Source organism: Mercenaria mercenaria, chromosome 16, assembly GCF_021730395.1.
Source record: "Mercenaria mercenaria strain notata chromosome 16, MADL_Memer_1, whole genome shotgun sequence".
NCBI classification, from domain to species: domain Eukaryota; kingdom Metazoa; phylum Mollusca; class Bivalvia; order Venerida; family Veneridae; genus Mercenaria; species Mercenaria mercenaria.
The window spans coordinates 70269568-70284618 of NC_069376.1; the positions used below are offsets into that span (position 1 = coordinate 70269568).

Consider the following 15051-nt stretch of genomic DNA (forward strand, 5'->3'; position numbering starts at 1 on the left):
CAGAGTTCCAGCTTCAAACTAGAAAGACATTCTAAAGGTAAACAACCATTAAACAGGACCTTTAGTGTAACATTTCGATACATCTCTCTGAGGGAACTTCATCGAAAAAGGTTATTAAAAGTACAAGAAGAGAGTTTGGAGCATAGAACACAACCAAGCAAAATAAAAGCAGACTCGGTTTGACTCAGACTGTTCATGTAGGTGAGTCAATTGTAGTGGTTCCAGAGTATCATGTTATTTCAATATTATCTTATTTTATTTGCTCATGACTCTAAATTCTCAGATTAGGTAACTTAGTCTAAAGAATTGTGTCTATAGCATATTTATACTGTTGAAATTTTGCTGAGTCATCATTAGCTGAATAGTGAAGACTCCTGAAATATTTCCATGTAATAAATGTATATTTGGCAATGCCAGAGCAAAATGAAAATGTAGAATCTAAACATTCGTAAGATTTTAAACAAATCTTGCGCCGTCATAGTATTAAGCTATCATAGTACATCATAGTACCAACTAAGAACATTCAATCACAAACATGAGCAGAACTACTTCCTGTTTTTTACTGTATTATACTTTAGTCGATGGTCGTACTGCCGCATGATAAGTTTGTAGTTTTCTGAGTATAGAGTACATAGATTGTATGTGTAACTGCTATGTATTGCGACTGTTAACCCAGCCATTCATTACGTATTCAAATGAGCAAAAACGTGAATCGTTTTTCTAAAAATAACATACAAATACGTCTTTTTTGGCAAGAAATAAGCGTACAAAATTGAAGTAAGACGGAAAATGGATATAAGTCTGTATTGTGTTCACATAATGGTATTTACAGATAATCATAGGTCTTGAATCTAATTTCAAGTATACATTGCAAAGCTATGTAATTCTAATTGGTAATAATAACTAATGTTTTTTAAGAATGTTTATCACAATTCATAGAAGTAAAAATAATGAAGACTGGACCTAAGGTGATGCGTAAAAACAAAAGAAAATAATACTAAATACTGTGATAATCAAATAATTTTCTAAGGAAAACAATTCAGTGTATGGTCAAATATTTCAAACTTGGCATAGTACGTAATTATCTTAAACTGTCACATTTTTCAATATATGGTTCAAATGTTACAACGCACGTTACGAAATTGTGCTACTTATACATGTCTATTAAATCATGAAGTTTCAAGTTAACGTGGTATCAATCTCATTTTAAATGGTACTGGGTGATATGTAACACCAAAAACTCCTCGGCTTTCTGGTAGAAAACCATCATTCTCGGGACACAGCTTGAACTTCCTTACAATACTAGCTACGTAAAGAAATACTTCATTTCTTGCAAGAGTTTCACCTAAACAAGACCTTGGTCCCAACGAAAATGGGATAAACTCCTTTGGAACAATAACACTTTCCCTATCTTCGCTTAAAAAGCGATCCGGGCGAAATTCGTCCGGTTCCTTCCAAACATGTGGATCTTTTAAGCTTGACGAAAGGTTTGCCAAAACGCTGCAGTGTTTCGGGATGAGAAATCCATGAAACATTACATCTTCTGCGACAGTGTGTGGGATGCCTAGCGGGGCTACACAAGCGATTCGGAGACCCTCTAACATTACAGAATGCGTATAGGGTAAACGCTTTCTGTCGCTAATGGTAAGCCCATCTGATCCTAAAATGTCATCCATTTCAGCAGCCATTTTATCTTGGATGTGCGGATTTCGGATCAAATGTAGCAGTATCCACATAACTGATCCTGCGGTGGTTTCACTTCCAGCCGCTAAAAGCTGATATACTGAAATACTTATGTTCTCGTGATCAAAACTGTTCTGTAGCCCTCCTATTAAGTTTTCATGTACCTTTTCATAAAACATTTGAACAAAGTTTCTTGTTTCTGAATTTCGGTTTTCCCTCCCCTTCGCAATACACTTATCAATAAAAATTGTCTGGTTTTCGAAAAATCTTATTATAGTTAACTTCAATTTAGGAAAACGTGAGAGAAAAGGAAAACAGCTGAGAATGGCCTCCCGAATAAAGAATTTGTTAGCCGACACTCTCAAGCGTGTAAGGAAATTGTCAATTTCGAGGTCATCAGTATCGTACCTGTGACTACAAACTAGTTTTAAAATCACGTTAGAAATGCCTACATTAAGATACTTTTTAATATCAATAGCACTGTCCTTCAAACTAATCTTTTTTATAAACTCAGTAATTTCAGAGTTAATAACTTCGTCTAAATATCTACTGTTTACACCAAATCCAATTTCATGCAACGCTTTTTGTGCAAACCCACGTTGTTCTTTCCAGGTTTCATCGTTAGTAAATATAATCCCTTTATCATCAGAAAGAGGAGAAACGGGTCTTCTTTTGAACAACGACCCCTGCTTCTTGAAAGCATCATTGATTGTTTCAAATCCATTAAGAAATATTGTCAGTCGTCCACCGATATACAGTGCAAAAACATCACCGTATCTTTTCCTTAGTTCACTGATTCTGCCTAAAACATCCGACGACATGAGTGAAGGCATATTTCCTACAATAGGGAACAAAGGTGGTCCAGGCGGGACTTCTCAGGTGCCCGCCCATGATGGAATAATGCTTGGAGGGCGCCTGGGGGTCTTCGTCCACCCTCTCAGCTAGAAAGTCGCCATATGACTGAAACTGTGTCCGTGTGACGTTAAACACAACAGAATAATGCATACAGTATCACAAGGACCTTCCTTTCATACACTTGTCATGCAGGGGCTTCGAACTGTGTACAGGTAAATAGGAAATATGAAAGTATCAAAGTATCTCGGGGTTACTTTGACATATAGAAAACAATACGGACGGCTGATAAAGTAAAAATATGTAATAGTTGACAGCATAAATAGTCTTTAAAACGAGTGTTCTTATAAATGATAGCGTAGATGAAAAAAGAGACTCTCCTTCATAAAACGACATGTGTAAATATCACTTTAACTCAGAACAAAATCAACGAAATAAAGCAACCAACATGATTATACATCTAAAATCAACAGCTGGTAGTTAATCTGCAAGTCAGTTATGGGGATTATATTCTCTTCGCTGACTGAGACGATCTTTCTGCATACTTTTATTTACAACGATGACATTTCAGGCACAACCTTTGCCGTGTTCTGCATACAATTTCCTTTTTGCTTCGCATATATGAGCTGTTTGACTTTGATTTAAAAACGATCATTATCTGTGGCCTATGAACCAGTTTTCGACATTTTTCGATAAGCTGACAGAAACAGCTCAAATAACTAAACTATGTAAAACTTTCTTATCATCTGATCTAAAATGACGTTTATAACCAGCTAAAGAAAATTTATCTTTCAACAGATATTTTGAATTCAAACAGTTAGTCGCAAAATGGATACATTAAAAATCGGACTTTGTTTTGTACTGCATCTTTTGATTATCGACTGCCGAGCAGACGATGCACTACTGAAACAACTGCTAGACAGAATAGAAAAGCTGGAAAGAAAAGGTTAGTAGAACAAAAAATTATATTTTCCACAAATCAAAAAGGTACTGTTTCAATACAATGCATCTGATGTTTACATGTAGGTCTGGCCTAGTGTCATCGTGTATTTGTGAGGCGTAACTTGCATAACATTCCAATAGTCTTCTAAATTTCAAATATACCTAAAGTAATAAGGTTTTACTATGTGAATTATAGTATACTTGGGGCATGTACTGTAAAGGAGATATTTTCGCTTGGTCAAAATTTCGCGAATTTGAAATTATGAGTATGTTCGCGAGGTTTAATATTCGCGAAATTGTAAAAATTGTATCCAACTCGAATTTGAATTATACTAATGGTGAATATTTACGCGAGGATTAATTTTCGAGAGATGTAAGACCTCGCGAATATAGCGAAAATTAAACCCTCGCGATAATTTCTGCTTTTACAGTATTGTGTAACAGCATTTCGCTTAAACCGATGCTTTGGGCGTGTGGCGTTAAACGCGTCCTTAGTTTGCTTTCTATTCTTCTAAAGGATCTTCTTTATTTCAGTATCATTATTGCAACATTACAAAGCGACATTCATTTCAAAAATCCTTAAATGTCACGAATGCTCCGGTTCATTCTTTAGGACATTTGCGAATTTAAGGAGAACGATGAAGATAAGATAAGCTTTAGAAATATCCTTGTGCCTGTCGTCCGTCGTTGTCTGTCGTGAACTGGTTCACTGTTAGCAATTTAGAGGCCATTGAGATGAAACATGATCAGACTGTTGGTCTTTAAGTAAATCTTGTATGAGACTGCAACTGCGTCATATTTGCTAAAAACCAGATCACTATGTCAAGTCAGTAACACTCTATTGGATCTAAATAAAATCTGGCCTATGAAATTTTACATTTTTACGTGTCACAGACTAAAGGCTTTATTTCCGTCTTAACAGTTTTTTCAGAATGCATCTATCTCAAAATTGGGAATGTAATAAGCCCGACCTTATCACCGTTAGTGCGCATGTTTTCCTACCACACATTATAAAATAAAATTATATCGAGGTGTATCTATCGTCCAATTCGCTAAGTACTGTTTATCCTGTTAAAGGTATATTAGATACAAATTTTTTATTGAGAGACATATAGTTTATGTAAACATGAAATTAGTAAGTTTTTGTAAATTAACAGTACTATGCATTAGGTTTAAAATAGTAACACTGTACAGATGTATGCATAATTACAGTATAAATGTCTACTATCACTAACAACTGGCAGTTTTGTAACAATCAACTGTTACTGCATGACATCTAATTATGAATGTAGCTCTATACGCAAACTTAATTTGTATGTTTAGTGAAGTCAAATACATTTGATGAGGATTATATATATTTGAAGTAATTATCTAAAGATATATATTTAAGTTAAAGATGACTACTGGATATCTTTATATAATGATATTAACACTCGTAGGTAATAAAAGCAAAATGTTATTTCAATTTTATATACCTGTAGCATTCAGCAATCGTATTATAGTCGGCCAGTGGTGTTAGACCAGTACCCACTTTTATATTGCATATATTACAGATTTAGAGTCGACGGTAAGACTGTCAGAAATGGACGATAAAGTTCAATTCTACGCAGATCTCACAGAAAATCTCCGGGAGGAATTGACAGAGAAAGGTCGTATAATTGACGAAATGAACCGACGGATTTTAGATTTTGATGATATTGTTCGGAAACTTAAGACCAACGAACAGGTCGAAACTACCAAAACGAGAAATGGAGAATATGTGGAAGCCACTGCCAAGAAAGAAACAACAATTGCTCCCGAGGTCAATGTCAGTAGCAGTATGCATAGACAAGGAAATCAGTCTAAACGGATTGTTTCTAGTTTTTCATACAACAGGAAAAGTACATAACAATTGTTATTTGTCACATTACCCAATATATACAATTACACAATTCACTTAATGCACTTCTTAATAGAAAATTCATTTTGAAAATGTTATCCTTTTACTGGTATGCATAGACTTTAAATCGACCTTCAGGCATCGTCTGCAACTCATGAATTCAATGTTATAAAATCTTTATTCGAAACCATGACATTCAATTCAATGTACTCGGAGGCGCAGGAGTAAAAGAAAAATTTGTACACTGCCTTTGCGTTTGATCTTTCCCCGTCAGACACATATTTTCATTATATACATTTCCAAATTTTATTTTATCATCAGGAAAAGTTGTTTTGAGTAAAAACTGAAGTTGTTCTCACCTATTAACGCACACGGGAATTTTCAACATTAGTGGTAAACTAAACATGCCAGTTTCCCCGTATTTTGGCATTAAAATAACATGTAATATCAAATCAAAAACATAAACATGCAGAGTATAATCATTGTATAATAAATGTAATACCATTTTATAAATAAAATATGAACTGATTTATCCTACAGATATCAACACAAGAATGACGTTGCCGAGTAGTCGTCAAGCCATCAGTCAAGGAGAAGCTGTCGCATTCCATGCAGTAAATAGACAGGGCGAATAGCTCCATAGGTGTTGGTCAGAATTTTTAAACTTCGAAACAGTTTTGCTAAACCTAAACATGGCTTCCATCCACAGGCATGGCTTTGTTCATTCGCTCCGACAGTGGACTGTATATATTTTCGACATCAGTTCTAAGTTTTTAAAGGTCAGAATACTAAATTTATTCGGCCGAAATTTTTGGTTTGAAAAATGGCCATATCCTTGGTAGACGTTGGACATGGCAAACATCGATACCCAACGATCAAGGCTCCGTCACTGCTGTAACACAAGCGCTGCAGGTATGAAGTTTTGGTCCGGTTGAATGTTCCCGCCGACGTTTCCCATTAACGGACATTATTATACAACGTTTACGGCGCTTTACTCGTGCTTTGTAAATGCCTTTTTCTTTTGGATTGAGCACAATAAACAGAGGGCACGTAACTCTCTGTTCTTTTTTACATGAACCTAAAATGGTTTGGTATTAACAAGATGACTTTAAGGGAATTAAATTTTTTTTACCTAAATAAAATAATACAACACCTTTGTGGAATATCTGAAATAAATTGTTTAAGTTTTTTTTATATAATACCAGGTCCTCATTCAATCAACGTATTAAAAATGACCAGTTTTCATTATTATCCCTAATGTACTACATTTCCAATTCCTACATACTGGTGTAGACTAATCTTTTAAAATCTATTCTAATTACAATTAATATTAAGCTTAACTTGGAGAATGATCTCGAAACTGGGAAGGGATCGTTGATTATGGGGACAATATGAATAGAACAATGCAAGTCCCGATCGCATATCAAGATGGGATTTCCAAACTCGGCTTTAGATAGTAAAATTTAAAAATCCTCATTTCTAGTTAAAATTTTAAAATAGGGAAAAATACATGTACAATATTTGTTTCATAGAACTCGTGTATTATAAGTTTGGCCTACAAAAGGAATACATTTTTAATTCGAAATGAATGAATGTTTCTGTATAAGAATAGTTTTTCCAAATAAAATAAACTATTTTAGCTTTGAAAGCAAAGACAATAAAAGGGTAAATAATTCTGTTAAAGTCCGAAAAAGCAAGAAACGCAAACCAAGCCAAAATAATAAAAGACCGGTTTGATTCTGCCCATTATTGGAACGAAATATGCCCGCCCGTCTCGTTCCTCTTAAACCCGTTTGAGGCAGTGGGCCTGAAGTGACAATGGACAATTCGGTTTGATTGAGTTTTGTTTCATTAGATTTGTTTATCGTGTTCATTTTTTGCATGGGAAAATTCGCATCTGCAAACACACTTTGCTCAACCGCGAAACTGCATCAAAACCTTCGAATTAACGTAAAAAGGGTCTTGAAACAATATTATGCCAACCCTTTTTAAAAACAGTGCGTTATATTAATATGTTTTAAAGAAGACTTTACATCACTGTAAGTTAAATACAGAACGTTATTTTTAAGGGAAGGGCCCCTAATTTGAAGTTATTGGGTTTCGTTCAAAATTTTTCGTTAATATAAAATTTCAGCATATTCCCTCATAGACGCGTATTTTCTTTTTTTTCTTTTTCTGTAACTTTTTTTCTCTGCAAACCTTAAAAAACGACCATTGACATCCATTTTTGATGAACCGCGATTCACGCCACAGACGCTTTTCTAAAATGTTCTTTTCCCAATCTACGGAATCGTTTGCTTTTGCCATCATATTTTCATTAAAAAGTGTCTTTAAAATGGTGAAATAATGAAGAGATATTTTAACGTAAAAGTCGATATTAACGTTAAAGTGCGTCAGAGCGACAATTGACGTTGAGTTTCGAAGAAAAATTTTTGCTTTAATCTTTTCTCATGTAAAACCAAACGAAAGAAATTGAGAAAAGATAACATGAGGATGAAAATTTTATTTTCTATTGATTTAGGTAAAAATTATTGTTACCGAATTCATTTTTCGGCGTTAATAATTACTTACCGCTACCCCTCCCCCTTTAAAACCAACATACTTAGTTTACGTGTTTTCTGATTATCTCTTTTCAAATCTTAGTGTTTTACACTCTTATTCATCAGGGCTCACTTCAACTTGGAAAACGAATCTTGGTACGTGAAAAAGAGGGTTTCTTTTTAAAAGAGGCTTTTTAAAACTTTAAAACTGGCGACCGTGCGAAAATGGTTTCAATGCAGGATATTTTTACCATACCGCCAGTCGACAACTTTGCGGTAAAATACTAAATCTGTTTATTTTTTTGTAGATATATTTCTTTATGATAATGAATTAATTTTTCATCTTTTTTCTTATTCAAAATACCAATAAACAAGTTTTCCGTTGTAATACACAGCTAAGTGAAAAATATGCATATGCAAAAATGTAATTTTCGGAGTTTTCAACACTTGAAACATGATTATTATAGTTATTAGCTTTGTATCGGAATATGCACGAGTTCTTCAGCAAAAATATTGCGCGACTTTTAGGATGGCAATATTTACCGCTGAAGAAGAGTGCCATTTTTTCCCGAGCAAAGATAATAACCTTTTTTAATTACATACTCATCTAAAACGTATAAATTAATGTAAATATCATAAATTTTGTTAAATAGCCTGAACAGGATTGACAAAAAACTGCACAAAATAGAAAAAAATACAACAACACCCCCACACTGAATTACTCACGCACCGATAGAAATTCAGGCGTCAGTGTAGGGAAAATATTGCGTTTCCGGTACCATATACCTTAACGGGAAATGAAACGATTATGAATAATTGTAAAATATTATAGTTTAATTTTAATACAATTCAAAATTTAAAAGTTTGATATTCAAGACGTTTTAAACCCAAATTGACTTAGCCGCCCCGCCAGGAAATTTAAAGGTTGTTTTGAATCTTGTTTTTCTTTTTATTAACCCTTTAAAAATTCCCAGGCGCACACGCAAGCACGCACGACCGCACATCCCATAAGATGACCATAAGATTAGGTTTGCCAGTAAATACCTGCTCTATGCAAATGGTTCATATATATTGAGGGCAGAAATTTCGGTTTAAAGGTCAGAGTTTATTTTCATTCCTTTTGTATTTTATACCACAGGCGCTATTTGAAAAAAAACATTTCTTCTATAATTTCCGAACCATGATATAAGAGATACTATCTCTAGGTTACATATACGTGTTAGCGTATCTTTATAAACTTCCGATGAATGTTGAAAATTATTACATTCTGAATTTTAACACCTAAGCCGCTTACTAAAATAAAAAGTGAAACCTTACACATACACACGTGCTCGTACAAATCCTAAACACATGTTTAACAATCTACCGCTGCTGAATTACAGAGAGTCTCAGTCACAACCGCTATTTTCTTTCTTTTACCCCACCTGCAGAGCTCAATAGAAGGAGCGCAGAATTATGAATCGTGAGTTCGATCCCCGGGTAGGGCATGGCGACTTGAAAAAAGGCACGTGTCGAAATCATTCGTCCTCCAACATTGATTTATTTGGTGAAGTTGGAAGATTGTTAGAATACAGAATCCAGAACACTGGCCTAGGTTAACTTTCCCCCCGTAAACATTAAGAAACAGTGCTAAACCCAAAACAAACATTTTTTTTTTATCTCGTGAATATTTAACAGTTTTAGCAGAAATGTTTATCATACATTATATTGGTGGTGTTTGATAGGTTTCTACTGTTGGGAAAAAGAATAACAATGGAATAGTTTCTATTACGTTCTATGAATACGGGATAACTTCTTTACACACATATCTGGAGAGCAAAAACTCGTTGCAAAAGGATGGGGGTTTCTGTTCTACCCAAAGTTACTAAAAAATTAACCTTTTCCAGAAGAAAACAAGCCTCCGTATAACAAATATACTCTGTTTCCCCGCGGGTATTCACAGAGGATGCACTTTATTCGAAACGGGGTGCCCGACACTCCCCCAACAATCAAAATATTTCCCAACGTAAAATTTGTAGTAAAGTTAATTAAATTAATAAATTTTATTCAAACATTTTTTTTTAATTTTCTAAAGTTGTATTCTATTTGTTTGCCTTTATGCTATTACATGCATAAAATTTCATTGTTTTACGCTCAGATAATACGTCACGGAAATAGCGGCCTGTGATGGAATTCTGTACAGGTAATTGTTAAAATTAAAAGGTTGAGATAATTCAAATAAAATATTTTAATTATATTCTGTCGTTTTCTTATTTATTTTTGTAAATGTGCATCGATACAGGACTGTTCATGTATTACCATTAACATGCGAAATAAATCATTTCAATCTTAATGTTGAATGAAATCATTGTACAGTTGTAAAAAAACTCAAAATGTGTTTGTTTTTATCACCAGACATAAGAAAATCTATTGAATTACGCATTTTTCATCCGGGATAGGGGTAGAGTTACATTATTCAGGGCAACGGTAATGCGGTGTCGATTTTGTCGCATTTTCTTAAATTGAATATAATCTAAACATTAAAATCTGAGTTCTACACTGAAATGATTTCGCCGAAGTTAGCAGAGTTTTAAAGATTATTTTGATTTAATTGTACTAAGAAAAATAAAATAGTATATTAGATTTATATTGGAAGAAAAGAGGAGATACTGAAAACAAGAGGGCCAAGATGGCCCTAGGTCGCTCACCTGTGTAACATATCATAACAGTGTAAACATGCTTTACCTAGTGATTTCATGGAGACAAATGTTCTGACCAGTTTTCATTAAGATTGGACCAAAAAAGTGGCTTCTAGAGTGTATACAAGCTTTTCCTATGATTTGACTCAGTGACTTATTTTGACCCCACGTGACCCACATTGAATTCGTCTTGGACGATAACAAACATTCTGACCAAACCCCTAGGGTGTAAACAAGCTTATTCTTTGATTTGATCTTGTGACCTAGTTTTTGACCCCACATGACCCAGATAAAAATCCATACGATAATTCATGCAGACAAACATTCTGACCAAGTTTTATGCACATCAAATGAGCAAGAGTATTAACAAGCTTTTCCTTTGATTTGACTGGGTGTCCTACTTTTTGACCCCATATGACCCAGTTTCAAACTTAGCCTAGGAATCATCAAGATAAACATGAAGTTTCACGAAGATAGGGTCGTAAATGTGGCCTGAAGAGTGTTAACAAGCTTTTCCTTTGATTTGACTGGGTGACCTAGTTTCTGACCCCATATGATCCAGTTTCAAACTTGGCCAAGTTTCATGAAGATAGGGTCATAAATGTGGCCTGAAAAGTGTTAACAAGCTTTTCCTTTGATTTGACCTGATGAGCTAGTTTTTGACCCGACATAACCCGGTTTCGATCAAGGCCTAGAGATCATCAAGATAATCATTATGTGCAAGTTTGTTTCAAATCAAAAGCATAAATGAAACCTCTGCATGGCTGAAAGGGCCAAAATAGAAAATTTTGCCGCTTTCAGGGGCAGTACCTCTAGAACCAACGATGGAATCTAGCCAGTTTTCGAAAGGAACCAAGATCTTATTGTGACTTAATTACTGCATGAATGATTATCGTAAATAAATAATATCGCTGGTAAATCACAGAATCAAACCTTTCAATTTTGTTTCAATAGCTGTGCAGGAGCTTTCAAGCTCTCATTGAATTGTACTCGTATTTACTCGTATTTACCTTCTGAATATATGTGGAACATGGCCATACATTTGAAAAGAAAAATTATAGTGACCCTTTTTATACCAGTAGTTACATTTAAGTATTGTAACATTGTAACGATTAGTGTCTTAACAGTAAGATGTTCATCGTACTTCACAAGATTTACGTCTAAAGAAAAAAGACTTCTTTTTCCTTTTCTTTTTCCTGTTCACAATTTTGTCCTTGTTTGGCATATTTTTATTATTCACTACATTTTTATGTGTATGATTTGCATATAACCATACATGATTTGATACATACAAATATTCTGATCTACCGTTTCGGCCTTTGAAATTCTTCAAAGAAAATGATAACTTCTTCAGCGAATTTGAATGTTTTTATGCAAAAAAAATCCTTAAAAAATGAATCAATCAAATACGAGTAAGGGCCGTTGCAGAGTATCGAACACATATGGCAAAAGATATGTTGAAAGCAATCAGTAAATTTGCCTTAAGCTAATATTTACATTTTGAAAAAAAATTGATTCATTTAAATCTAGTTAAGGCTATTGTGTTTATATACACCACATTCTCGCTACCTTTAAACGAGCGATAAAATTTGTCAAAATATCGTATTTATTATAAAACTGCCACCACTTAACTGTTCATGAAAACTTTCGCGAAAATAATTAGGTTTTGTTGACATGAAAACTAAAAACTAGAGAAAAAGTAGAAACTTGGTATTGTTTAGGCGTAAAACAATATTTGTTTCCTGTAACATGCTCAAAAAAATAGGGTAGATAGGTCGTTAATTTTCGAGAACTATTTTTGTGTCAACATATGAATACAAATAAGAGAGTTATGGCTTTAGAGCATCAGTGAATTGATCTTTAAAGTCACTGACCAGTGTAAAGTATCAGAAGTACAGTTTTGCAACATTTTTTTACCAAAACAATCTACAAGGCCATAAAACATTTAGTGTCGGGCTAAAACTTTGGGTAGGTCAGGATACCGGAAACAAACTATTTTTTACGCCTTACTTTTCATAAAAATTTTAACTTCTTAGTGGTTTTCGCGGAACTTTTCGTGAAAACTTTTGTTAAGTAGTGACTTGCGTGAAAATTTTTTCTAGTTTAATGATGATTTTTTAAAGAATCACAACTACTACCGGACATGATACTGGCACATAACTGAAATAAAGCTGTAGAGCTAGCTAACGTTTATATTGGCCATCCCGTATATATATATGATTATTGAATTAACAAATATAACAGTTTAAACCCAACAAAAAATGGAAAAGAAAAACTACAGCAACAATAACAGGGAAGGTTTGTATTTTAAAGTGCGTTAATGTCTCAATGCAGAGTTACGATGTGGTATTCTGAATGTCTTGCTGAAAGAAATTAATTTTAGAGTGTTTTTTTTTTTCAATTATTGACTTGCTAGCCTAGTAACATTTATTAGATATAGACCAGCCTTTTTACACAACCTCTTAACCGTCAATTTATATAGAGTCGTGTAATAATAAAAACTGGCAGTTACAACAATTAAATAGCTGTTCTTCTTTATTCCATACAAAATTGACATATTTTAATGGCTTCAGCACATCAGGACCCATTTTAAATTTCTATAACTTACATTTTCTTAACAAATATTATCAGTGCTGAAATAAAATTCAGAAGACAATTAGGGGTCATGACTGGCGGAAGAAAAATATTGTTTGTCAAACACACAAACAGCAATATCAGCGAAAACATGAGATCCCAAATCGTAGTTGTGGTGTATAATCTAATTTCCCATGACAAAATTTGTCATGTTATCATTTCATTATGAAAATGCTATCTACATGTCAAGCATAGTTCTGTCATGTGATTTTAGCAAATAATTGCAAAGAAAATAAGGAAATTAGCTATACAAAGCAAAACAACTGAGGACTATCTGAATCCGCCATTATGGAACTACTATTTTCTTCGCGCCATTTTCCTGTTTAGTATCTGTATGCATATTACACAACCTCTTAACTATGTTGTGGCGGATCTATAATATCGCACAGTGTTGGTAAACATACGTTGACGGAACGGGGTAAACAAGCGCATATGTACATATGCATACATTAGCAGTTATTGTTTTATTTTGTTAGGTATCATGATTATATTGGTTGGACAGTTTCTCCTTCCTTCTATTAGTTTGATTTAAAAGTATGACAAACGCATGTCACGTTTCTGCTAAGGTGAAATGTTGGAAGTCTTCGAGAATCATTTTTCGTAAATAAAATCTGGAAAGTAGATCCTCGGAAGCACCGAGATCAAGGCAAACTGTGAAAAAGCAGATCGGTTTGATTTTAGTCGTTCAAAGAGCATAATGGGAAAAAAGCAAACACTGCCACGCCCTCTAGCACCCGGGTTAAGAAGTATTCAACCCCTTTAAATCTAAATGAGTTGAAATCAATGATCCCGAAGGACCTGAAAATATAACAACACTGAGATGAAGTCATGGCGACTTTTTACGGCCGCCACACAGCACTTAACACCCGCTGTTGTAAAGTAAATAAAATCTGGAAAGCAGATCCCTCGGAAGCACCGAGGTCAAGGCAAACAGTGAAAATTGCAGACTCGGTTTGATTGAGTCTGTTCATGAGCAGTAATGGAAAATGCAACACTGCCCACGACCCCTAGCTTCAGTAAGACACATTCCGAGACATAATTGACACAAACGATTGAAATACGAAACGAGAAATAACGATTTTGTGCAATAACACAGAAGGCGCGCTATTTGCTTTACTGCGGTATATGTAGATATTTATGTCGGGTACTGACGGTTTTTACTGTACATTAGTTGTTCCGCAACAGTAACTGCAGATTTATGCCAATACTCTCTCCAGTGTGTCGGTGCTCTCTCCAGTGTATATATCGGTTACGTTTATAAAGAAACTATGGATTTATTGTATGTGGATTGCACATTATCTACCTGTTTTGTGTTTATTTTTACATTTTTCTTGATATATTTGGCAACAAGACGTCAGAATGGAGTCCCACCTGGACCACCTTTATTCCCTATTATAGGAAATATGCCTTCACTTATGTCGTCGGATGTTTTGGGCAGAATCAGTGAACTAAGGAAAAGATACGTGATGTTTTTTGCACTGTATATCGGTGGACGACTGACAATATTTCTTAATGGATTTGAAACAATCAATGATGCTTTCAAAAAGCAGGGGTCATTATTCAAAAGAAGACCCGTTTCTCCTCTTACTGTTGATAAAGGGATTATATTTACTAACGATGAAACCTGGAAAGAACAGCGTGGGTTTGCACAAAAAGCATTTCATGAAATTGGATTTGGTATAAACAGTAGATATTTAGACGAAGTTATTAACTCTGAAATAACTGAGTTTATAAATAAGATTGGCATGAAGGTCGGCGCTGTCGATATTGAGAAATATCTTAATATAGGCATTTCTAACGTGGTTTTAAAACTAGTTTGTAGTCACAGGTACGATACTGATGA

At 34.4% G+C, this 15051-nt stretch overlaps 3 protein-coding genes across 3 annotated transcripts in view; 2 read left to right on the forward strand and 1 right to left on the reverse strand.

Moving 5' to 3' along the window:
* LOC123540187 (dolichyl-diphosphooligosaccharide--protein glycosyltransferase subunit STT3A-like) overlaps nucleotides 1–15051 on the forward strand; it is a 285963-nt gene that overhangs the window by 236785 nt on the left and 34127 nt on the right. The window lies entirely within an intron of this gene.
* Nucleotides 1185–2516, reverse strand: LOC128549388 (cytochrome P450 2U1-like). The gene has a single exon (XM_053526019.1). It carries the CDS (start codon nucleotides 2514–2516, stop codon nucleotides 1185–1187), a length of 1332 nt encoding a protein of 443 aa, XP_053381994.1.
* Nucleotides 3246–5991, forward strand: LOC123541212 (uncharacterized). The gene is made up of 3 exons (XM_045326624.2): nucleotides 3246–3481; nucleotides 5031–5357; nucleotides 5897–5991. The coding sequence occupies exons 1-3, from the start codon at nucleotides 3364–3366 to the stop codon at nucleotides 5989–5991; spliced, it is 540 nt and encodes a 179-aa protein (XP_045182559.2). The 5' UTR covers nucleotides 3246–3363.